Source organism: Plecotus auritus, assembly GCF_963455305.1.
Source record: "Plecotus auritus genome assembly, chromosome: 9".
Lineage (NCBI taxonomy): Eukaryota > Metazoa > Chordata > Mammalia > Chiroptera > Vespertilionidae > Plecotus > Plecotus auritus.
The window spans coordinates 56233349-56259564 of record NC_137783.1 but is presented as its reverse complement, the minus strand read 5'-3'; the positions used below and the strand labels follow the sequence as shown (position 1 = coordinate 56259564).

Genomic DNA, 26216 nt, shown 5'->3' with positions numbered 1-26216 from the left:
ATCCTTACAGCCAACTGGCCTGGAGGTCAATTCTTCCCAGTGATACCAACAACAATCAAGACAACAAACAAGGCTGTACACACAGTCCACAAAGGGGTGCACCAAGAGTGTCCACCTCAGGTTAACTGGAGAGGCAGACCCACTGGGCCATATTGGAAACCTAGCACACAAATCTACCTTACTAACTCAGGGAAGCAGTGAAAGTGCGGCGTCATAGAATCAGATCACAAACGAAAGAAATGAAGGAAAACAAACGACTGGATATAGAATTCAAAACCACGGTTATAAGGCTTTTTAAGAATATCCTAGAAAAGGCCGATAAATATAATGAGACCCTCGAAGATATGAAGGATCAACCTGCCTGGGAGATGTAACGATCTTAAATGTGTATGAACCAAACAGAGCCTCAAATATAGGAAGGAAAAACTGATTTAGCTGAGCGAAGCGATGGATAAAAATCTACAATTACACTTGGCAACTTCAACATCCTCCTCAGCAACTGATAAAACTAGACAGAAAAATCAACAAAGATACAAAAGACTTGAACCACAGTCAACCCATCAGAATATAACTCACACATACAAAACACTCTACCCATCAACAGCAGAATACATAATGTTTAAAGCACCCACAGCACATCTACCAAGATAGGGCATATTCTGGGTAATAAAGCAAATTGCAACAAACCTAAATAGTTTGAAATCATAAGAGTACTGTCTTAGAATATAATTTAAGACAACAGGAAAGAGTAGTCTTAGAATATAATTTAAGACAACAGAAAGACAACAGGAAAATTTCTAAACATTTGATAATTAAACAACACACTTCTAAAATAATGCATGGGTCAAAGAGAAGTCACAAAGGAGACATAACAATGCATAGAATTGAATGAAAATAAAAATACAACTATTATGAAAATTTGTGGGGTACAGCTAAGCAGTGCTGAGAGGGAATTTACAGCACTAAATGCTCACATTAAGAATGAGACAAGTTCTCAAACCAATAACCTAAGACAATCTTAAAAGTGCAAAATAATCTAAAACAAACAAAAAACAGAAATAATAAAGAGCAGACATCAACAAAATTGAAAATTAGAAGTGCATGCAGCAAGGAGAGGCGTGTGAAGTGGCTGTCTACAACCCAAGGGGAGAGCTCTCATCACACACCAAGCCTGCTGGCACCCTGACCTTGACTTGCCTCTAGAACTGTAAAATGAAGAATCATGAATGCAACGACGAATGAAAGGGTATTAATAGGATGCTATGAACATTACGCTCAGAATGCCCAAGCTGGCCCTAGCTGGTTTGGCTTAGTGGATAGAGCCTCGGTCTGCAGACTGAAGGGTCCTGGGTTCGATTCCTGTCAAGGGCACATGGCGGGGTTGTGGGCTTGCTCCCCTGTGGGGGGGGGGGCATGCAGGAGGCAGAAGATCAATGATTCTCATCATTGATGTCCTATCTTTCTCTCCCTCTCCCTTCCTCTCTGAAATTAATAAAAATAAAATTAATAAATAAAAAGAATGCCCAAGCTGGCTTCTTGGAGAAGGCACTTAATGACTTTCACTTCCCCAATAGGCCTTGATATTCCTTGAAAACAATTCCTACCAAAATTCAGGCAAGATGGAATAGATAACCTATAGTCCTATAACCAATAAAGAAATAAAATTTGTAAATATAAGCTCCCAAAAAGGAAACTCCAGGCCCTGACAATTTCACTGGAGAATTTTACCAAACATTTCAAGAATTCATCCTGGATGGTGGGCACACGGTGCAATATCCAGATCTTGTAACATAGAAAACCACACATGAAACCTATATGATCATATTAACCAATGTTATCCCAATAAATTTAATTTAAAAAGGAAAAAAAAAATAATTCATCCCAATTCTAATCAATCTCTTCCAGAAAACAGAAAATATTGGAACACGTTCCAACTCATTTTACAAGACCAGTATTACCCTGATACTAAAACCAGATGAAGACAGAACAAACAGAAAAACAAACCAACAACATACATACCAATATCTCTCATGAATTCAGATGTATAATTCAACAAAATACTTCAAATAAAATTCAACAACATATAAAAAGAATTAATTGTATGCCTTGAGCAAGTGAGATTTATTCCAGGTATGCAAGGCTGGTTCAACATTCAATAATTAATCACGGTAATCCACTATATCAAAAGTGTAAAGAATACAATTCACATGATCTTATCAATTGACACTGACAGGCATTTGACAAAATCCAACACCTATTCATGATTGGAATAAAGAGGAACAGAGCACATAAAAAGCATTTACAGAAAAACCAAAGTGACATCATACATAACAATGAAAAACATTAGGGACAAGGCAGGATTTCCACTCTTAGCTTAGTCCTAGCCATTATAATAAGAAAGATAACTTAAAATACATAATAATAAAAGGCATACAGGTCGAAAAGGAAGATACAATACTGTCCCTGCTTGAGAGAGAACATTATTGTCGATGTAGAAAATCTCAAGCAATCTACAGAAGAAAAAAACCAAAAAAACACCTTCTAGAACTGTTCAGCAGAATAAAAGAAAAACACAAAAATCAATCAAAATAAAATAAATCGAAATGAAATAAGTATAAGCTTATCAAAATATATTCACCATCAGTATGATGAAAATTACAAAGTGCTGATGAAAGAAATCAAAGACTTAATTAAATGGACAGATATACTGTGTTCCTGGATGAGAATACTTAAAATAGTAAAGATTCTCCCCAAACTGAAATTTGTCCAAGGATGGAGTCCCTAGGCCTGGCTGGCGATCAGGGTCGACTGAGGCCTTCTGGCTGCCGGCTGGGGCCTTTCCTCCCACAGCCCCTCCCCGCAGCTGGCCCTGCCTTCCTGCCAGCTGCTGGCTGGGGAGGAGGGACCCATGGAGGTTGGCCGGCTGCGGGAGCACACTGACCACCAGGGGGCAGCTCCTGCATTGAGCAGTTCCAGCATTCCGGTCGCTTAGGCTTTTATATATATAGATATTAACTTTTTATTTTAAGTGTTTTATTCTAAGTCAGCCGTGGGCAAACTACGGCCCGCGGGCCGGATCCGGCCCGTTCGGCTGTTCTATCCGGCCCGCAGAGCCGAAAGAGCGGAGGGTTCTCTTGCTCTCCCCTCTGCTCCTTCACCAGCAGCAGTGTTAACATGGCAACGTCGGGAAACACGGCCGCAGCTCCTTCTTCTGAGTGGGCGGATTTATATCCGCCCATTCAGTAAAAGGAACAACCTCTCAATCTTCCAGAGGCTCCTTGTAATGCCCGCGGACGCGTCACCCGACATCACCCTGGGAATGCGTAGACACGTTATCGTGGTGATGTAGGGAGACACGCCCCTGGAGAGCACAGTAAGAGAGCCTTTCTGAGGTTAAGATTAAGAGCTCTACTCAAACACAATTTTTTCCTGTTCCCACATTCTGTACATCACAATGACTTGTTAATAAAACAACAAAGACTTTCAGCTTTTAGGGCTTGTATCCACTGCAGTTTTTTTTCCCACTGCGGACGTGCGCAGCAGGGAAAAAGACACACAGAGGACATGTCACACTAGCCATGCTGCGGCTGCATTTTTTTGCTGATACAGATGCGGTATCAGTAACGCTACCGTGGCCACTAACTGCATGTGTTAGCGGCAAAACAAATGTATTTTGCGCTGCGTTTGCTTCTCCTGCTTGCGCCTGTAAAAATGCGTGCTATAGGGCATTTGTGTTAACATGCGCCACTGCACATTAGCATTAACGCAAACATGATGGAAACCTGTGTACCCTGCACTGACCCTAGCTGCGCTGCATTGCAGTACTGCACCACACTGCAACGGCAGCACGGCTAGTGTGAACGAACCCTAATTCAGTGGGTTGAACAAAAAGATTGTATAGAAATGTGATGAACTGAAGATTTTATTACAAAATCGCTTAATTTCAGGGTTTCAGAAGTAATTGGACAAATGAAAAACTGAAAATCAAATGTTCATATCTAATACTTGGATGAAACCCTTTCCTGGTAATGACAGCCTGAAGTCTTGTACTTATGGACATCACCAGATGCTGGGTTTTCTCCTTTGTAATGCTCTGCCAGGCTGTCACAGTAGGGGTATATATATAAATATCCTGCCATTTCCAGCTTTTAATAAGAAAAACTGTTGCAATGGGCATTTAAAAGTGGCACTTGGTTGTTTTTATAGAGTCCAGTGGATGCAATCTGACATTGATAATGGGCTCTTTCACACTATGTGCACTGCGGCTGTTTTTTGCCAGTAACGGAAGTGCTAGTGGTAACTACTGGTTACCCATGTTTTGCACTGCCCTAGCACCTCCCATACAAGTGTGTCTGGAAGACACAGCAATGTGCAGCTATGTGTGTTACCGTAAACAAAGGGCCTGTGTGAAAGATACACAGGTTTCCTATGGAGGAAAGGGGTGGTTCTCTATGGTCAGGGTGTGCCTCTGTCCCATGTCTGAACTTTTTCAGATGATTTTGTTATATATATATTTTTTAGAAGACCAAAAATGTTATAGTAGAGCAAATTTAATCACTTGTTTTTATACTTTACTGTCTTATTTTAGTAAAGAATTTAATAAGAGAACGGTACTGTTGGTTTTAGCCCAATATTAAACATGAGTGGACCAAAGAAAAGGAAAGTGGACAGTGAATGCCAAGTGTTTAAGAGGGAGTGGACAACAAAATATTTTTTCACTGAAGTCCGATCAATGCCGGTATGTCTGATATGCCAGGAAACACTTGCAGTCTTCAAAGAGTACAATCTCAGCCGTCACTTTGCCACAAAGCATGGCAACTATGCTAGCAAGCAGTCACCTCAAGAACGGGAAGCTACTGCACAGAGGTTGATGGCTAAATTACAGGCTCAGCAAAATGTAATTCAAGAGACAACTACCAAAGCAAGTTTTATGCTATCATTCAAATTAGCAAAAGCTAGCAAACCTCTCTCTGAAGGCGAGTTTTTGAAAGAATGTATGATAGAGACAGCAGGTCTCTTGTGTCCAGAGAGCAAAGGCATGTTTGAAAAACTCAGCTTATCACGCAGGACAGTGACTCGTCGAGTGGAACTGATTGATGAAGACTTGGCCAGCAAGTTAAATAGTAAGGCAGAGTTCTTTAAGTTTTATTCACTAGCATTGGATGAAAGTAATGACGTAAAGGACACTGCTCAGCTCTTAATTTTTATCTGAGGGATTAGTGACAATTTTGAAATTACGGAGGAGTTTTTAGCCATGGAGCCACTGAAAGGAAAAACACGGGGAGAGGACTTGTATGACCGGGTGTCTACTGTCGAGAAAATGAAGCTACCATGGAGTAAACTTGCTAATGTCACGACAGATGGATCTCCAAATTTAACTGGAAAAAATGTTGGACTGCTAAAAAGAATTCAGGATAAAGTGAAAGAGGAGAACCCTAACCAAGATGTTATTTTTCTTCACTGTATTATTCACCAGGAATCATTGTGCAAGTCTATATTACAACTTAATCGTGTTGTTAATCCAGTCGTAAAGCTTGTTAATTTCATTCGAGCAAAGGGACTTCAGCACCGTCAGTTTATTAAGTTTCTGGAGGAAACTGATGCGGATCACCACGACTTACTTTACCACTCTCGTGTCCGCTGGTTGAGTTTGGGCAAAGTTTTCCAACAAGTGTGGGAGCTCAAAGAAGAGACTGGTGCATTTTTGAAATTAAAGGGGAAGTCTGACGAATTTACCGAGCGAGCTGAGTGACAAGAATTGGCTGTGTGACTTTGCATTTGCTGTAGATATATTTTCACATTTGAATGAGCTAAATGTGAAGCTACAGGGAAAAGATCAGTATGTACATGACATGTACAATGTACACTAATCGAAGCTGATTTTCTTTTCCAGACAAATTTCAGACAAAGTCTTCACTCATTTTGCCACACTAGCCACACAGAAGGAGACCATCCAAAATGTGAAGAAATACAGCAAATCACTGGATGACCTGTATGCAGAATTCTGTCGTCGGTTTTCTGATGTTGAAAAAATTGACCAGTCACTTCAACTGGTGGCCTGTCCTTTGTCACAAAACCCTGAAACAGCACCAGAAGAGGTGCAACTGGAACTCATCGATCTTCAGTCTGACCTTGTCCTAAAGGAGAAATTCAGCTCTCTTGAACTAAGAGACTTTTATGCTTCACTTAATGAAGCCACTTTTCCAAACATCTGGAGGATGGCACAGAAGATACTGGTGCTGTTTGGGTCAACCTATGTTTGTGAGCAGACATTTAGCGTCATGAACATCAACAAAGCCCCTCACAGATCCAGCTTAACTGACGAACACCTCAGATCTATCCTGAGAATAGCCACAACAAAACTAACTACAGACTTTGATGCATTAGCTAAAAAAGGAGACCAACAACACTGTTCCCACTGAAGTTGATGTTTTAAAGACCAAAAACCTTTCAACCCAGTCTACATTGCCATCTACATCTACGTCCCGGGCATAATTTGGAAGTTGCACTGAAGAAAATGTTTAATTTACTGTTTACATTTTGTTCTTTTCTATTTGTTTTAGTTTTAAATTATTTTTTATTATATTTAAGTTTAATTTGAAAGGCTTTTGTACCTTTCCTTTGTTAGGCAATTTTATTTTGCCTTTGCCATCTTCAATATAAGGTATGTTATTGTGCTATGATTCCTCCATTTTTTGAAGTTTCAAATTATAATAATTAGTGTTTACATTCTTCTTGTTAAAATGTTTGAAATGAATAAAACTATTGAAATAAAAAAAAAAAAAGACCGTACCCTTTTATGTAATGATGTTTACTTTGAATTTATATTAGTTCACACAAACACTCCATCCATGCTTTTGTTCCGGCCCTCCGGTCCAGTTTAAGAACCCATTGTGGCCCTCAAGTCAAAAAGTTTGCCCACCCCTGTTCTAAGTGATAAGTGCATGCTTCCTTTATCATTAAAAAGAAAAATGTAAATGCTGAGTACATTTTTCACACACAGAAAAATCTATTTTTAACAAATACATGATAAAATTTATGAAAAGTTTCCCACTTTTCTTCAAGGTCTTTATCTAATTAGTCAGTTAACCAGGGAGAGAAAATAATGTCACCATGGAAGAAGAACCAGAATATTACCCATAACTCTGTCAGTGTTCCCCAAAGCATTTTACAGTTTACTATTTTCGAGCACTAAAATATGGAGGAACTTTTAAAGAAGGTAATCCTTTGCCTGGCCAGCGTGGTTCAGTGGTTGAGAGTTTGAACCAGGAGGTCACAGCTCGATTCCCAGTCAGGGCGTATGCCTGGGTTGCAGGCTCAATTCCTAATCAATGATTCTCTTATCACTGATGTTTCGCGCTCTCTCTCTCCCTCTCTCTCTAAAATCAATAAAAAATATTTTTTAAAATAAAAATTTTAAAAAGCTTAAAAAAAAAAAAAAAGGATACATCCCTTTACTTACCATCTTCTGCTAAGATCTTGGCGGCATCTTTATCCTCTTCCCACTTCCCAGTCACGAAGCAATCTCTGATACTGTTCATAACCTTACACAGAAACATCAGCACTTAATTAGATAGGAAAAGTCCTATTAGCCACTGACCTCATAAATAAACAGATATTTACTAATTCAACAGATTTTCAAAGTTTATTAGTGTTCTTAAGGCAATGCAGTTAAACAGCATTTTTTAATTTACTATTTGCTACTCCAGACTTATTGTGGCTGTCTGGCTTTCAACTGAATCATATTTTTGGTTATGAGTCATGTTTTTCATAGACAACCTAATTCTCAAAAAGTAGCCTTGAGGCTAGCATGATTACAATGCATGCAAAAGCAAGTCTATTCATTTACTCATTCCTTCATGCCTGCACTCACTCACTAAACATTTACTGAACATATCTATTTTATGCCAAGAAGTTCTGTAGGCAAGCTGTTCCCAGATGATCCTTATTTCATTAAGCTTAATAACTAACTTAGAGCCATGGTCGGCAAACTGCGGCTCGCGAGCCACATGCGGCTCTTTGGCCCCTTGAGTGTGGCTCTTCCACAAAATACCATGGCCTGGGCGAGTCTATTTTGAAGAAGTGGCGTTAGAAGAAGTTTAAGTTTAAAAAATTTGGCTCTCAAAAGAAATTTTCATCGTTGTACTGTTGATTTGGCTCTGTTGACTGAGTTTGCCAACCACTGACTTAGAGGAACCAAAGACCAAACAAATTTTTTAAAAAATTAGAACCTCCATGAAAAGCACACAATTGACTAGGAACAGAAGGAAACTTCCTCAACACGATAAAGGACATCCATGAAAAACTCACCACTAGCATCATATTTAATGATGAAAGACTGAGAGCTTTCCCCCTAAGATCAGGAATAGGAAAGTCTATCTGCTCTCACTTCTATTCAACATTGTACTAGATGTGCTAGCCACGGCAATTAGGCAATAAATTGACATAAAAGGCATCCAGTTTAGAAAGGAAAACTGTCTCTATTCACAGGTGATGTAATCTGGTTTACAAAAAATCCTAAGGAATCCACTGAAAAACTATCAGAACTAATCAATCAATGAGGTCAGCAAGGTTGTAAAATACTAGATTAACATAGAACAATAAATTTCATTTCTCTATATTAGGAATAAAAAATCCAAAAATGATGAGAAAACAGTTCCTTTTATAATAGCATCAAAAAGAATAAGATGCTACATATACATTCAACAAAAGTGCAAAGCTTATACTCTGGTAACTACAAAACATTCTTGAAAGACATTTAAGATCCAAATACATGGACAGGCATCCCATGTTAATGGATCAGAAAACTTAATATTGCTAAGATAGCAACACTTTCTAAGGTATAGATTCAGTCCAATCCTTGTCAGAATCCCAGCTGGTTCTTTGTAGAAATGGAAAAGCTGATCTTAAAATACAGAAAACCCAAGAGATCCAGAATAGATAAAGCAACTTAAAAAGAAAACAAAGCTGGAAGATACACACTTCTCAATTTCAAAACTTACTATGAAAGGACGGTAATCAAAACAGGATTGTGCTGGCACAAGGAATGACATAGATCAATGGAATACAATTAAAAGTCCATATATAAGCCCACATATCTATGGTCAAGTGATTTTTTTTGCCCAGGGTGCCAAGACAAGGCAATGGGAAAGAAACAGTCTTTCCAACAAATAGTGTTAGGACAACTGATTTCCATATGCAAATTAAGTCATACTCCTCTCACACCAAGTACAAAAATTAAATAAAATTAAAAATTTAGTTCTTCTGTCCCACTAGACATATAAAGTGCTCAACAGCCACAACAGCCACATTGGTCAGTTCATATATAAATTATTTCTATCATCACAGAGTTCTATTGCTATTTCTCTGCACCACTCTATAGGAAACACAGAGAACAGAGGAGCCTGATAAACTGCACACAGGGTTACAATGGAACTCATAAAGTCCATAATATGAGAAACTACACACCAAATACTTGGTTTCTTAAACAAATTAAATGGAAGGGGAGGGGAAGATGGGCAGAGAAAAGGATCGTATATTTAAAGTTTTAAAAAGCACAGTGAGCAGGCTAGGAGGGGCCAATGGGGGAATAAAGGGGACATATGTAATACTTTCAACAATAAAGTTTTTTTTTTTTAAAGGCACAGTGAAAAACAACCCCCCAAAAAACCTGGTAAGAGTAAACTATGGTGTTTATGATGAAAACTTGGAGGACGAAATGATGAAGGAGATGATTACCACAAAGTCATGTTCCTTCTGCAAGGAAGGGAAGGACCATGACTAGGATGGGCACATGGTGGTCACAAGAGTCCCCACCTAGTAACCCATTCATTAAGTTAACAACTATTTTATGTGGTCTTCTAAAATCTGTATTAAATTTTACCATAAAAAATGGTTATGGTTAATACACTTCATCAAGTACATAAATGCTATTCAGTAAATTAAAATAGCCAATGTGATAATAAATGACTGGAGCTCTCTGAGGACATTTTATGATTAAAAGAAGCCAGCTTGGGAAGATCAGAAGAACATTCCAGAAGAGAAAACAGAGGGGAGCAAGCCTAGCAAGTCTGAGAACTGAATGAATTTCAGTGTAATCAGAGAGTGGTGAATAAGAAGGAAAATTTACCACCAGTATAATACATTTATGTGTTTATAAACAACAGAAATTACAATTGCTAACTGAGGGACACTAGATTCATTCAAATTATAAAACAAAATATTTTAGATGTATAAAATTTATGTGCAATGCTTCAAATACTATCCATACTAAAAGCTGAACATTTTCCTTTTCTCCATAACACAGGCACATGGTCTAACCAAACTCAGAACATTTCATTGTTTAGGATGCATGAAATACACACTCCAACATCTGGGAAAATATCCTTAAAATAACAGATAGGCAACATTAAAATCACATGATCTTCTTTTAGAACAATTTTCTCATAAATCAAACGTACTATTCATATTCAGTCTTACCTCCTCTAAATCCCAATCATGGGGCACCTCCAAGTGAAATCTGGAGCAGTCCAAAGAGTCAGCCTTGTACTTACACTCTCTGGCAGGCTGGCTGACACGAAACAACCCTCCAAGCTCCTCCCTGGCCTCATCTTCTTCTTCATTATCCTCTGTCACTAAAGAGACCACCAAGATGGAAAAGGGAGAACAAGTCAACACCCTAGAGAACTTGGGACTGAGGGTCCCGTTTGTGGTAGGAATGGTGGCGCCCCTGAGCACATGAGTCAGAGAGAAGCCAGGGAATTGCTGCTTAACATGTCTGGAAGACTTCTATCTTCCTGCAGGGCAGCAGCAAAGAGTACGTTGAGGAGGGAGAGTAACAGGGGTTGGGGCAGGGAAGGGAATTACAGGCCGAACTTTCAGTTATCACAGTTTCTCTGGAGGAATGCTGAGTCCCTAGTCACTAAGAGAACTTAGGCAAAAGCTGACTGGAAGCCAGTCCACACCCACCTCCTGATTCGATGCTCCTAGCTCACATATACACTTTTGGCCTTGTTCTAATCACGTACTAACTAGGGACCACAATGTAAAGTTCACCACTTTGTGTTTTCTTGGCACTAAATTCTACCATATAAGAAATTCTCATAAAAGACTTTGTATAGAGGAGACAAAATGACATAATGAAGACTATTCTCATCAAAAGTTTTATGGCAAACCCAGAAATCTATTTCATAGGACCAATTTATGGTACACATAAACTGAAGATTAAAAACATCTGCCAAATGCAAACCATGACAGCCAGAAATATCTTATAGATATCACAAGTACCACTCAAACCTCCAACCAATTTCCTCACTGCCTTTCCAGAAATCGTCTAAGGAACTACTATGCTTCTAGATATGAACCAGAGCTTTTACCTGTCCCATAAATCAGCTTTTGGAGATTTGGCGTTGCTCGTTGCTGCCTCAGGAAGGCCTCAGCTGCCTTCCGGGAAAGGTCTTCCTTCCATTTGAGGGCACCTGGAAGGACCAATGCCAACATCAATTAAGGCTGTTTATCTGTCGTCTCTACTTCAAGCTCACTGCTCATTCACCCTGAAATCCTTTTTTGAAGTATAATATTTGAAGTTTACAAATATCCAAAACAGCAGACCCTCAAATGTAGACATTTTATTTGTAAAACTAGAAGCCCAATGCACGAAATTCGTGCAACAGTAGGCCTTCCTTCCCCCTGCTGCCAGCACTGGCTTCCCTCTGGTACCCAGGACCCAGGCTTCCCTCACAGCCCCGGCTTCATCCGGAAGGTCGTCTGGGCTAATTAGCATATTATGCTTTTATTATTATAGAAGACATGTCAGTGCCAAGTTTATAAGGGCAGTTAAATTAAATTTAGGCATACCTGAAGTTTCTGTGGAATAATTACTTGCTTCCTTGTACTCTTCTTCCTCTTTGAGTAAGTCTTCTATATCAATGGTCTCATCAATTAAGCTCTCTGACCCCCGTTTCTGATCACTGACCACTTGAGAAGTCTTTGGAAACTTCTTCCTAACAAGCGCTTCATTTTCTGAGTCCTTTTCCTCTGTACTGAGAAAGGAGCTTCCTTCAGATTCATCTTCAGATGCAAATGCCTCTTCAGCTGTGCAATGACCAGAATCTGAAGTAGTGAGGGCTGCTTTTTTCATTGTCTTCTCCAGATTCAAACAGTCACTCAGACCATTACTGTGTAAAAGACCTGCTTTACTGCCTTTTTCTATAGCCTTAGATTCTAAATTATCCCTCTCTCCTGCAGTGGAGCCCTCTTCTTCACTGCTTTCATCAGTTTCCTCTACTTCTCCTTCAACAGCTGAGCTCCTCTCCAGGTCATCATCACTGTCAGCAAATGCTGGCAAGTCTATCTCGGTGTCTTCTTCCATCTCAAGTCTCTGCCGTTTGGCACCTTTGTCAGCCATATACACTTTACTGGTCACTTCAGCATCTTCTTCCTCTTCTGTTTCATCACTAGAGCTATTTTCCAATCTGTCACCTTCTTCATCATCTTCAGGATCACTATCCCCAGACTCATCCTCCTCGCCTCCAAAAATGGCTTTTCGACGTACTCGACCAGTTTTTAAATCCACCTGCTTTTCCTCTTTTGGCATCCACAGCCTATATAACCAAGTAAAGCAAAATAACTCAACATGTAAAACAATCTGCTAATCTAGAAATGGCAAGTCAATAAATATACAAAGCAGAAAATACTGTCAAGGGATAGTTTTAAATGACATAGCACAGAAAGGAATGATTTAATAAATACTATAATAGTAAGCAAACTCATACGCAGTTCCCTAACAACACTTAAAAAAAAAAAAAAAAAAAAGACTAATTTTAGTGAAAAACTGTTCAAAATGGAAGCAAGTACTTAATAGATCTTTTAGAAGACCAACCAATTCCAAGCTTGAACCAGAGGATCCTTAGAAAAATGGCTAGCTACAGGTCCAAGGCAGGGAAAGCACAAAGTAGCCAGGAACATCCTGTTGTGTCAGCAGCCAGGAAGTGCTCAAAGAGCAAAAGAAATGTGCCAAAATGACATGAGACAGACTAAAAGGACAACATAGGCACAGAAAGAATAATGATAGCAACAGGATAATAACAAATGAAATAAACAAAAAATGTCCATTGTCAAGTGATACTAAAATAAAGGGGTAGAAATGAAAGCTCCTTGTTAAAGCATATCAGCTAACAAATTAAGAATATTGCCATTTTGCCCTGGCCGGGTGGCTTGGTTGATTGGGGCATTGTACACCAAAAGGTTGCAGGTTTGATCCCTGTTGGGGAGGCAACCGATAGATGTTTTTTTCACATCAATGTCTCTTTCTCTTTCACTCTCTCTCTCTCTCTCTCTCAATGAAAAATATCCTCGGATGAGGATTTAAAAGAAAGAAAGAAAGAAAGAAAAAATACTGCCATTTTGAAATCATCAATGCAATACTTGATAAAGAATCATCATCAACATGCTAAATCCAGTCCTGGCTGGTGTGGCTCACTTGGGTGTCATCCATGCACTGAAAGGTTGCCAGTTCAATTCCCAGTCAGGGCACATGCTGGGGTTGCAGGGTCGATCCCCAGTAGGGGGTGTGCAGAAGGCAGCCAATCCATGTGTTTTTTTTCCTCTCTCTCTCACGCTCCCTTCCTCTCTCCCTAAAAATCAATAAAAATATCTTTTTAAAAAAATGCTAAATTCACGAGATAAAATAAAAATTTATGAAGCTATTTAATGTAGTTTATATAAAATTGTGAAAAAATACTAAAAATTGTACTAAGAGATTGTATAAGTTAGATATACCAATAATAAGTGATGACTATATAAAAAGACTATAGAGAAAAGAAATGCTCACAATATACACAGAAATTTTATATGATCATGACTGTAACTGCATTAGAGTGTCCATGTCAACAAGGATGACTAGAATACTTAAAAATGAAAATAGCTAAAAACATTGACCGTAATAGGGATCTTTAATACTTATTATCTGCATCATACTAAATAGTTTATGTACACTATTGCATTTAATAATCATAACTCCTATGAGATTATAAAACTGAGGCTTAGAGATGTTTTCCCCAAATAGTAGAACTATTGCACTCAACTACCATGCTATACCATCTGCTAGTTAAGAGGCAGATGATTTTTTTTCTTCATTTGTATTTATTTATAACTAGAGGCCTGATGCACAAAATTCGTGCAAGGGACTTGGCCCTCGTAGCCACGGCGGCTTGTCTCGGCCCTCGCAACCCCACAACCCAGGCTTCGTCCAGAAGGTCATTCGGCTGTCCGGTCTAACGAGCGTATTATGCTTTTATTATAGACTAGAGGCCCAGTTCACAAAATTTGTGCATGGGGGCAGGGGAGGGGGGGTGGTGGGTGTCCCTAGGCCCAGCCTGCACCCTCTCACAATCTGGGACCCCTCAGGGGATGTCCGACTGCCGGTTTAGGCCCGATCCCTGTGGTCCTAAACCGGCAGTCAGACATCCCTCTCCCAATCCAGGACTGCTGGTTCCTAACTGCTCGCCTGCCTGCCTAATCGCCCCTAACTGCTTCTGCTGGGCCCCCACCACTGCAGCTTGGTCTGGAAGGACATCCGGAATGACATCCGGAAGGTTGTTCAGCTATCCAGTCTAATTAGCATATTATGCTTTTATTATTATAGACTAGGGGCCGGGTGCATGAAATTCATGCACTGGGGAGGGGTCCCTCAGCCCAGCCTGCCCCCTCTCACATACTGGGAGCCCTCAGGGGATGTCCTACTGATGGCTTAGGCCCCCTCCCCGTTGGGAGTGGGCCTAAGCTGCAGCCTGGCCTCCCATTGCGGGAGGTGACTGGGCTGATCAGGGGAAGGCGCCAGCCCCATCACCCCACTGCTGCAGCCACTGCCAGTCACCGCAGCCACCAAGGTGTTTTCATCAACATGGACTCCATCCCTTCACCATGAAAAAATGACAACTTTTTTTAGGCATTTTCAAGATGTGTCTTTCATAGGATATGACATTTCTTTCTTTATTTTTCTTTTTATCCTCACCTGAGGATATGTTTCCATTGATTTTTTCCCCCTTCCCTCTGATCTCAGGCTCAGCCCCTGCCCAAGCCTAAAGCCTCCGCCTGAGGCTTTAGGCTTGGGAAGGGTCCTCCCCGCCCCCACCCCCCCTCCCCGATCGCAGGCTGGGAGTGACCTGGGAGCCGAGGAGGTTCCCGGGACTCAGGTATGTATGCAAATTAACTGCCATCTTTGTTGGGTTAATTTGCATACTCACTCTGGCTGTGGGCATAGCAGAGGTACGGTCAATTTACATGTTTCTCTATTATTAGGTAAGATAAGCTATAAACTAGATAATCTCAATCTTTTTCAGAATGATTTGTATTGGGAGTCACAAATTACTACAATAAAACTAAAACTATGTACAAGGTATACAAATTCCCAACCCAGACTGAAAATAATTTGTATAAGCCACACATTAGTGGAAATCACCCCACAAGAGATACTACAACACAATGTAAGTAACACTTTCAGAGACAAAATGTGTGGCTTCTGGACAGCCATGTGCACAAGCTCCCTGACTCTGCTTGCTCCACTATTTTGACCACTAAAAGGAAGCTAAGTGGCCTCAGGTCTTCTAACAAGCAATCTATGAAAAATATTTTGTGATAGTTGAGGAATATTCTAGGTCTGTTAAAAACAGAGTTCTCCATATTGTTTTAAGAAATGCCATGTAAAAAAAAAAGTCATGTAATGTGACCTAGGGGAAGAGCCCTCAGAAACATATGCACATACAAAGCAAAGCAAAACAGAACGCCCTGGAATGAATCCCACCAAAATGTGTTATGATAGCTGTTGGAAGCCGCCCATTGCCTTCACTAGCAGAGAGGAGTGGACAAGGAACCCGGAAGGCTGGTCAACCTTGAAGCTCTGAAAGGTCAGAGCCAACCACCCACTGTCTAGTTGAGACAATGATAGCTAAAGCAACCTCCACCTTTTAATCTTATGTAAATCCTTGCTGATTGGCTATTACTGGAATTGCCTGCCTAGAGCTATGGGTGTATCCCATAGTCTTAATAAAAGGGATCGCTAGGATGGAGCAAAGCGGAGTCCTTCCTCTTGAGTTGGGCTCCTGCCTGGCCCCCAATATTCCCAAATTTATACTTTCTTGTCTAGTCTCTTTCATTTGCGTGCGGCGTCCTCCAGAGCCCGAACCCTGAACCTGAACCCTGAACCACGCAGGACGTGAAAGGGGTTCACTACAAACTGGAGCCCAAACTTGGGACACTACAAACTGGGGCCCAAACGTGGGACACTGGGTGATAGAATTCTTCTGTAGAATTTTTTAAAATTAAAAACAGAAAAATAGCAAACTTACCCTTGATTATCTATATCCTCTGACCCCAGTGGTTTGGAATCAGAAAAAAGTGTCACTCTACTTGAAGCCATCTTGGCATCAATAGTGGAATGGGTGGAAATGAGACTCTGGACCAGTTCATGGGTGGGCCTCGCCTCGTCCTGCCAAGGCAACCAAGAAAAAGAAAGTGAGGAATGCACAAGGATTGTGAATAGAGACACACTGGTTTCAATTATTTTCTCAAAATTACCCTAAACACAGCTCCTGAAAACCCTTCTTCCTGCCGCAAAAAGAAAAGAAAATTCTTATAACAAAGCCTAGTTGAATTCTATCTTCATTAAACTTTTTCAAAGTTCACGGAGTACATAACCTGATAACCTAAATATTTTGCTAGAAAAACTTCAGGTGCTGAAGCTACAGAATGTACTCACTTTAGCCCAATTAAATCCCATTTCAGAACAGTAAAAGAAATAAAAATCTGGAATCCGTTAAGAAAAATATTGCTACCCTTGATGCAAAAATTTCAATTCAAAGAATTTAATGCATAGGAAGATCCCTCCCATTGAGCAAAGCTACATGTATGAGGTCTCACTGCATCACCGTTCAAACTAGGGGATAAGCGGTGAGCCCATCAGCACTCCGAAGACTGCTTCAGTAAATGAGGTATATCCATACAATGAAGTACTACACAACTGTCAACAGACAGAAATAGCTCTACAAATACTAACAGGGAACAACAGAATCACATATTCCTAAGTGCCAAATCTTGTAAAAGCATTTATAGTTAGATCTCATATAACAAATATTACTTCTCTGTCATACACACAGATATATTATAGCATTTACAGATAATATAAATCTAAATAAACATTATACGTTTAGATAGAAAACAAAAGACCAAAGAGAGCTGGAGCTAGAAAACACAATGATTTTATATAAGGAGAGGTGGAAGTCAGACACCACACTGCTTACAGTGCTCATGTTGGGAGATGTGGGATCCTGTGCATCTTGCAGCAGGGAGGAACAGGGGACATGACTTTTACTTTCTGCTTAGTGCGGTTAAATATGCTGCATATTTACAATAGGCATTATCATAAATATGAATACAGGTTACAAAGCTCCAATAATTTTAAGCCTGTGACTACCCTCACCGATTCCTGGAAGCCGTGGCTGCCACCAAGGTCGACATAGACAGCATCTTTGTCATACAGCACACCGCCAACTCCAGAGAGAGGTGCATAAACCAACTTCTCCTTTTCATTTAAGCAGCGCTTCTTTTGCTGTTCAGGAAGGGCACAGGGGTCTGGTAGGAAACTGATGTCACTCACAGCAAAATCTCCTACACCTGGAAGAGAGACAGGAAAATGGCTTCAGCTGACAAATCTACCAACTGTCAGCAGGAATGGCCCCCAGTTGGAAGGAAGGCTTCAACCACGACAAGGGCATCCTCGACACTGGCACTGTGTCTCTCCAGCTAACAACAGAGCAGAGGAGACTTGGCAACTCAGTGTTTGCCGGCCAAAGCAGAGCTGAGTTACTCTTAAAACCTCCAGCAAGGTGGCTCTACCTTGTTTGGTCAATTTGAAGTTTTCCTCAGAAGATGAAGTCATCTAAAAAATTCTACAAATACAGTACATCTTGCAATGAAAGAATACCTGGCATGTGAATTTGGCTTTTATTTTTCAAATGTGCTCCCCTTAAATAACCATAAAGAGACACCTTTCGGTCACACTTGGCATTTGTTCGGATATCTTCTGGGTTTGTCAAATCTTCCATCCTAGAAAAATAAAACCCAATCACATGGCAGAAATGAATGTCAAAGTTCGTGTACTCCCCTTCACGTGTCAGTAATTCATCACCTTCACTAGTTCACTCAACACGTTTAGAAAATTATAGAAAATATAGAAATAAGGAAGCACAGCTCATCATCTACCAGAGGAAAAGAAGCAAACACATGATTGCACCTTAGGCTCTATGAAATATACATTCCATAAGACCCCAGAAATGGGAAATGCATGTCCCTGCGGTCAGGGAAGGATAGACAACATACCCAGAAGAAACCCTTTATGGAAGAGGAATAAGCTTTGATTTGGGGTTTTTTTTACTGTGGGTTGGGTTCTGGCAGGTGGAATAAGGGTACTCCAGACTGAGAAAACAATATGGAAAAAAAAAAGCATAAAGGAAGGAAAACACAGGACACACCTGAGTGACTGGAGCACCAACTTAAGGTTGGAAAAGCAGGATGGAGCCACATTCTATAGCCTTAAATGCTTCAAAATCCTCACATTTTTCTAAACATTTCATACTTTATTCCCAAAGCCACAGCATCTTTATGAAATGATACAAAAAAAGTAGATATTTTCCCTCAACTACATTTCTCCCTCCACTATTCATAAAGAAGTAAAAAATAAGCTTTATTACTGTTCTTTTTCTAACCTCCTTAGCTTTGAAATATCTGGGTAAGGAAGAAAAAATGACATTCACTTTTTACCTGTCTGCCAGGATATAAGGGTGAGATGTTTGCCATGTCAGAGGCCTAAACTTCATAACTGTAATAAAACGACCCAGATTGTGAATTTCTTGGTTTTGATATTCTCCATGTACCATTCCAGAAAGGTAGAACAGTTTGGCACCCTAAACATGAAGAAAAAAGAAATTAAATTTCAACTAAATTCTTGTCGAAACTGCACTAAAATAAAGGCCTCTAAATAACCAGCAAGGCGAAGAAAGGGACACTTCTAGCAAACCACGGTGCCAATGCTTCCAGAACCTCTCCAGTCTCTGAGGAACCATCTTGTTAGGGCTTCGTAAGGACAGGACTGCAAATACATTTACTTTCAAGACTGCTCTGCAGTCCAGCAGTGGCACCTGTCTGGAATACTGCAGTGAGGCTCCTGGGCACAAAGCATCCTGAGACCAATGGGCCGCATCAGTGTGAGGGGAGGGAGGAGGGGCAGTATTTGTGCACTCGTTCTTGGTCCTGTAACTACGAGAAGCTCTGGACCTCTATTAAGTCGCAAATTCAACCCTGCCTGGTGCTGGGGGACAGACAAATGAGACACACTAAGAGTCTGTCCAGAATAAAGACTACCTTGAGGAAGTATGCCAGGGGCTATCAACAGATATATAGGAGGTGAGTCCTGTAGAGATGCTTGTTAAGATCTCCCACTCATGCAGTCTATTTCTAAAGGATTACAAGGTCAGTATTCAGTAATTAATTATCTTCCCACCGGGTAGACTTCTGTCCAGAACCTGTGCTTCAATCGCTTCTTCGCCTTCTTCAGCTGCTTATTATACTTGAAAGAATCTAGATGAGTGAGAACGCCCATAATTTTAGGAAAGCCGTGTACTTGACAGATGTTTAGAAACTCAAATGTTTCCATTTCAAACCCGAAGCTGGCATCTATGAGCATCAGAACCTAAAAACAGAAGACATTTTCTCAAGGAAACTACCCAAAATAGACCATCAGAATACTAAGGCCTGTGGGCCAAATCCTAGCCAGCACCTATTTCACAACTAAAGTTTTATTGGAATACAGCCATGTTAATTCATTTATGTATTGCCTACACCTGCTTTTTTTTTTTAATCCTCACCCAAGGATATCCCCTCAATTGATTTCTAGAGAGAGTGGGAGGAGGGGGAGAGAGAGGGAGAAAAACATTAACATGGAGGCACATTGACTGCTTATCTTCCACACGCACCCCTACTGGGGCTGGGGAACCTGCAACCAAGGTAAGTGCCTTTGACCAGGAATCGAACCCGAGACCCGTTGGTCCACGGGCCTACGCTCTAACCACTCAGCACCGGCCAGGGCTCTACACCTGCTTTTAAGCTACAACTGCAAAGTTAAGTAGTTGCAACAGAAACTATGACCCACAAAGCCTAACGTATTTACCATCTGGCCCCTTATTGAAAAAAGTGCTAACTCCTGCTCTAAACTAAATCAAGTGATTATTTAGGGATAATTACCATAAGAGAAAAAAAATACCTTTGACTTGCTCTAAAAAGCAAACATGAGACTATATCCACCCAGATATAAACTTCCACTTCAGAATTTTGCTGTCTGAGAAATAACTCAGAAAAGGCTGCATCTAATTTAGTCCTTACCTGGAAAAGTTCTTACTTCAAGAAATAAACTGTTTGGCAAGGTGTTTTTAAGCCAAATAACAGGTCTCTAACAAAGAAACCAAATCTTTGACATCCAAAAAATGGGAGGAAGTGATAATAAATGAAAAATATAAAAAACGTAGAGAAAACCAAATATTTTTGTTTCAATTTTCTCATATAGAAAACAAGTCTTTTGCTGGGAAGTATGCAGTAGAAAAGCTCTATCTTAGATATTAATTTGTAACATGCAATTGCTCAGAAACGAAAAAAAGAAGGCTACCAGTTTAGAATGGAGTCAAAAGATAGTAAAGTTATAAATGGTAATCTACAAGAAAAGATAAGCAGATAAGACAATTTTTAAAATTTATGACCCTTCAAAATAATTTCAGAGTTGATTCCTAGAGACTTATAGTTTTAAGATTTTACATCTCTATCCTCATCTTTTTGTAGATAATTAAAAATAATTTTTAGCCCTGTCGGTGTGGCTCAGAAGTTCAGTGTCAACCCATGAACCAGGAGGTCAGTTTGATTCCCCATCGGGGCACATGCCCAGTGGCCGCCTCAATCCCCAGTAGGGGGCGTACAAGAGGCGGCTGATAGATGATTCTGTGTTATCATTGATGTTTCTGGTTCTCTCCCTCTCCCTTCCTCTGAAAATCAATAAAAACACGTTTTAAAAATATAATAATTTTTAAATACGGAAACATTTATCTGATTAAGTTATGGAACATTCATAATCCTGAACTACAAACTCCAAGGTGGGCTGCTGAGCACTGTGGAAAGTATAGCTGCTGCTGCAGAGCATAGGCAGAGCTGCACAAAGAGCTGTCCAACAACACTGGAGGAGGCTGACAGGGAGTGGGCTGGCTGTGGTATCCCCATATCCCAGTGGTTGGCAAACCGCGGCTCGCGAGCCACATGCGGCTCTTTGGCCCCTTGAGTGTGGCTCTTCCACAAAACACCACGGCCTGGGCAAGTCTATTTTGAAGAAGTGGCGTTAGAAGAAGTTTAGGTTTAAAAAATTTGGCTCTCAAAAGAAATTTCAACCGTTGTACTGTTGATATTTGGATCTGTTGACTAATGAGTTTGCCGACCACTGCCATATACCATTTGACAACATGGAGTGACAAGGGACAAGTAATTAGTTGTATGATCAGAAAAATTGGTGGCAAACACAATCTTTGTCTTAGCTACATCCTTTGCCAACTGAAGATAAATGAAACCTGTATTACTCCTCCAGTGCACACACATGTGCATGCAAACATAAATCCGTGTATTATGTATGCCTGCTGTGACTTAGAAGGCTTTATAACAACCCAGAGCAATCAACAAAAGCCAGGTTAAATCAATTATGGTACAAACAATGGAATACTTAATAAGGTTGAGCTACAGTACTTATTTACCTCCAAGAAATGCTAAGTGAAAAAAACACAAAGCACCTGAGTATAATAAACACCGTGTGCTTCAAAAGGGTTATATGTGTATGTATAGACATATCTGAAGGATGCGCTGTGAGGGAAACTGAGAGAAGCAAGGAAACAGAAAACAAGCATTGTTTGCACCCTGCAGTACAGTTTGAATATTTTACCGAATTGATGTGTTCCTTTTTAAACCTTAAAAAAATGTATACAAAAGGCTTATTTCTTAGTATGTGTATGCTTTTAAAATGAGGACTTGGGCCCAGCCAGTGTGGTTCAGTGGTTGAGCATTGACCTGTGAACCATGAGGTCACGGTTCAATTCCTGGTCAGGGAACATGCCCGGATTATAGGTCCCATCCCCAATGTGAGGTGTGCTGGTCAATTATTCTCTCTCATCACAGGTGTTTCTATCTCTCTCCCCCTCTCCCTGCCTCTCTGAAATCAATAAAAAATATATTTTAAATATTAATTAAATAAAATTAGGACTTGGAATATTTTACATAAAAGAGAAACTAATGACTCATACGCTAAGCTTTTAATCATTTCACGTATGTAAGATTTAATAAGTTTATACTATTTTGTGTTGACAATAACATTTTTATTAATGGTAGCATTACATGTTGAAAATTTGAATAGTATTTAGCTTTCTGATATTAAAATGGGATAGCCATAACATCATATTAAATTATTTTTTATTTTAGAGGATTTCCTGGGCCAAAGAATAAAATCTGGAGCTCTGTCATCAAACAGCTATCCCAAAAGTTGAATGAAAAAAAAACGCCAAAACACCAAGGTATCTATTACCCCACATTTTCTAATCAATCTGGCTTAATTTTTTTCTTTTTGGCTTTATTTTTGCACAGTATCATTTTTTTTAAATGCAATCGAGGCTGCACAATTTCCATATGCTGAGTACTGTAGAGATTTTTTTATTTTAAACTCTGACAACTTCTCATGGGCAATCCACACACGTATTTGTTTTATCATAATCACTTAGAACGGAGGTTCTGGCACCATCTAAGAGTAGAGTTCCCACCCTCTGACAAATCATTTAACTTCTGGGAGTCTTGATTCCATCACAATTGAAGATAATACCTACTTACCTCTAAGGCATACTGGGGGATTAGATGAGCTAAATTTGTAGAAAGCTGTTAGCACAGTGCCCACTAAGGGTCCAAGAAATGGACCGTTACTACTGTTTCATGTATATATTTATGCATGTATGTATACATATATATATCTATCTTAATGAGCTTTTATTAGCTATGTTCATTAAAGGTTTTCTTTGTCCTGTGATTTACTTTTAGATTTTAGAATACATTTCATTGTGCACATTCCATTTTTATAACAAAAATTATTATGACCATCATCAAGCACATCTACTGCATCCCTCATAACACTCACCACTTCCTTAAAAATCATAAGCCTTTCTTCCCTTCAACATGGGATAAATACCCACCACACTGCTCTAAGTCCCCGTCAGAAACCCACTGCCCACACTAACTTACCAAATCTGCTACTTTAGCCAGGTCAATCATCATGTTAATGTCACATCCACATTCAATAATGGTGAGTCTGCGCTTTTTACCTTTAAGTGAAAAGATGAAAATTGTACTTTTGAAAAAATATATCCATTAACGCTAATTAACATTTTTAACTGCATCAAGTAAAGCACCATATACACTTATAGGAGTATGCCAGAAATTCATTTTTATAGAAGAAAATCGGTAAAATATATTTCATCTTGGTTTTCTTGCTATGTTCTCTAATTTTAAAATATCACAAGACTACTCAAATGAATGAAGTGCTCAAACAGGTACAATCCCGACTACAATGGGCAGACAAGTGGATTTCATGACCCTGATCCTGCTGTTCAGTAATGGGCCAGTGCTTCTACCTCTATCAAAGCTTCCTGTGTGCCCACTATAGCTAAAAAAAATCCTCAAACCTATTACAGCAGAATGTTCATGGAACAATCATTATTTCTAAAACAAGTTTAAAGAAATCATCACCATAACAAAAATGTCTTAAAGACAGAGAAGCCTCAGTCCAACTATAGTTGACCCTTGAACAATGAGGGGGTTAGGGATGCCAACCTTTATGCAGTAGAAAATTGCATATAATCTTTGACTCCCCCAAAACTTGAGTTGTCCCTTGGTATCAACAGGGATTGGTTCCAGGATCCCCATGGATATCAAAAGCCGAAGGGGCTCAACTGCCTTACATAAAATGGCTCATAAAAATGCATAGAGTTGGCCTTCGCATATGCAGATTCCCAACCACAGATGAAATGCTCTTTTTGATCCATAGTTGGTTGACTCTGCAGATGTGAAACCTAGGGATACAAAAAGCCAACTGTATACTTATAAGATAAAAAATCCAGATAGAAGTGGACCCGTGCTTATTATTGCTATAAAGTTCAGATTCTACCACTGTCATTTTGGGAATTTGTTTCATCTTCCTTCAGATTTAGAAAGGTCACCATCTTCCAAAGCAGATAAATCTCACAGGAAAGAGAGGAAAACTCTCTTACTTCCACAAGAATGGGAAGCACTTGCTATCTGTTAAATGAAGGTGCTCACCATGACCAAGTCAGCCTGTCCAGGCCAGCCAAGCCTTTCAGAGGAATATCCCTAGCAAACCCATACTGCAGTCAGAATAAGGTATACATCTGTATCATTATTATCTCTAGGAACTTATCTTTTTCTGAAGTTACAGCCAACTTAGTAAAACTACAAGAGAGGTAATATGAAGTGACAATATTACTTTAGCATTTACCAGGGAAAAAAAAAAGTTCAACAAGGACATGCATGCTTCTCAGACGATAACACCTGCCATGTCAGTCTGGGGCAGCACCCGCCTACCTGACACAATTGTTACAGGGCCTCTGATCTCTGTTAGTTTCTGCCTGGTGAAGTTCCGAATGAGGCACTGAATCAAAGTGCTCTTGCCAACTTTTGGAGGCCCCATCACCACCACCACTATTGGTGGAGGCTCTAGTGGAGTTCTATCAACCACTGGAATATGATGCTTTTTTGTCTTCAAATCCTGAGTCCTATTTGTTAAAAAATAAATAAATTCATTTTCAAAATATAAAAGGCAGTATCCCTGTATGTAAAGATTTTAAAGAGAGCAGAACAGACAACATATAGATACAATAAGCTTGTTAAAACTATTGGCTCCAATCCAAATAACCACTTCAGTAAATATAAAAACAGATTGACTTCAACAGTAAAGAATGTTGAAAACTATACAAACCTTAAATCTGATTGCTTTATTAGTTGATTACAAATTTTAAAGAGAAAAAAAAGTAAACATAGAGGCAGTATATCATAATGAGTAAGAGCAGAGGCTATAGAGTTAAATTTGGCTCTTCTACTGGGAGAATATAATTCACTAAAGTTTAGCCGGCCAGTGTGTGTCAGTGGTTAAACTTGAAGGTCACTGGTTCCATTTCTGGTCAGGGCACATGTCTGGGTTGTGGGCTCCATCCCCAGAGGGGGTGTGCAGGAGGCAGCTGATTAATGATTCTCTCTCATCATTGATGTTTCTACCTCTTTCCCCACTGCCTTCCTCTCTAAAATCAATAAATTTAAAAAATGTTTAGTCCAGCTGGCATGGCTGAGTGGTTGAGCATCAACCTACTAGTATAAACTAGGAGGTCATGGTTCAATTCCCAGTCAGGGCACATGCCCAGGTTGTGGGCTCAGGGGGGTTTGCAGGAGTCAGCCAATCAATGATTCTCTCTTATCACTGATGTTTCTGTCTCTCTCCCTCCTCTTTCCTCTCTGAAATCAATTGCTTGGCATATAAGGATTCATTAAAAAAAGCTATCTAATATTACATATTTCAATTACATAAAACATCCAAAAAAACCCCCAAAAACCCACAAGCACACCTATTATCAGAGATATTGTGTAAAGTTTACAGAAAACAAATTCTATTAAAAAACTCATGGTTTTTCTTGGGCAAAAAAAAAAAGGCAATCAGTATTATCGCTGGAGACAAGGCAGCTTCCACAGGAACGACCTCTTATGTCTTAGTAAAAGAAATATGGCATACATCTCCATGTCCTTTAGAGCTGAATAGACTCATGAATTCAAACATCATCTGGAGAGACTCCTACTGTTTAAAAAGAAAAAAATGAACCCAGTCAGTGTGGCTCAATGGTCAAGCATCAACCTATGAACTGGGAGGTCACGGTTCGATTCCTAGAGGGCGCACATTCCAGGGTTGTGGGTTCCATCCCCAGTGGGGGGTGTGCAGGAGACAGCTGATCAATGATTCTCTCTCATCATTGATGTCCCTATCTCTCCCTCTCCCTTCCTCTCTGAAATCAATAAAAATATATTATTTACAGAAA

The 26216-nt window shown here is 39.8% G+C and overlaps 1 protein-coding gene across 1 annotated transcript in view; it reads right to left on the bottom strand.

Annotated features, from left to right (window-relative positions):
• Positions 1-26216, bottom strand: part of BMS1 (BMS1 ribosome biogenesis factor) — a 46452-nt gene that overhangs the window by 18233 nt on the left and 2003 nt on the right. Inside the window, exons 3-13 of the mRNA XM_080688167.1 lie at positions 24718-24908; positions 23362-23441; positions 19556-19744; positions 18817-18959; positions 17981-18102; positions 17477-17670; positions 16347-16486; positions 11857-12602; positions 11376-11477; positions 10480-10634; positions 7463-7544 (exon numbers count right to left, since the gene is read on the bottom strand). Of these exons, the coding sequence (XP_080544293.1) occupies positions 7463-7544; positions 10480-10634; positions 11376-11477; positions 11857-12602; positions 16347-16486; positions 17477-17670; positions 17981-18102; positions 18817-18959; positions 19556-19744; positions 23362-23441; positions 24718-24908 (2144 nt within the window). The remainder of the gene's footprint in view (positions 1-7462; positions 7545-10479; positions 10635-11375; positions 11478-11856; positions 12603-16346; positions 16487-17476; positions 17671-17980; positions 18103-18816; positions 18960-19555; positions 19745-23361; positions 23442-24717; positions 24909-26216) is intronic.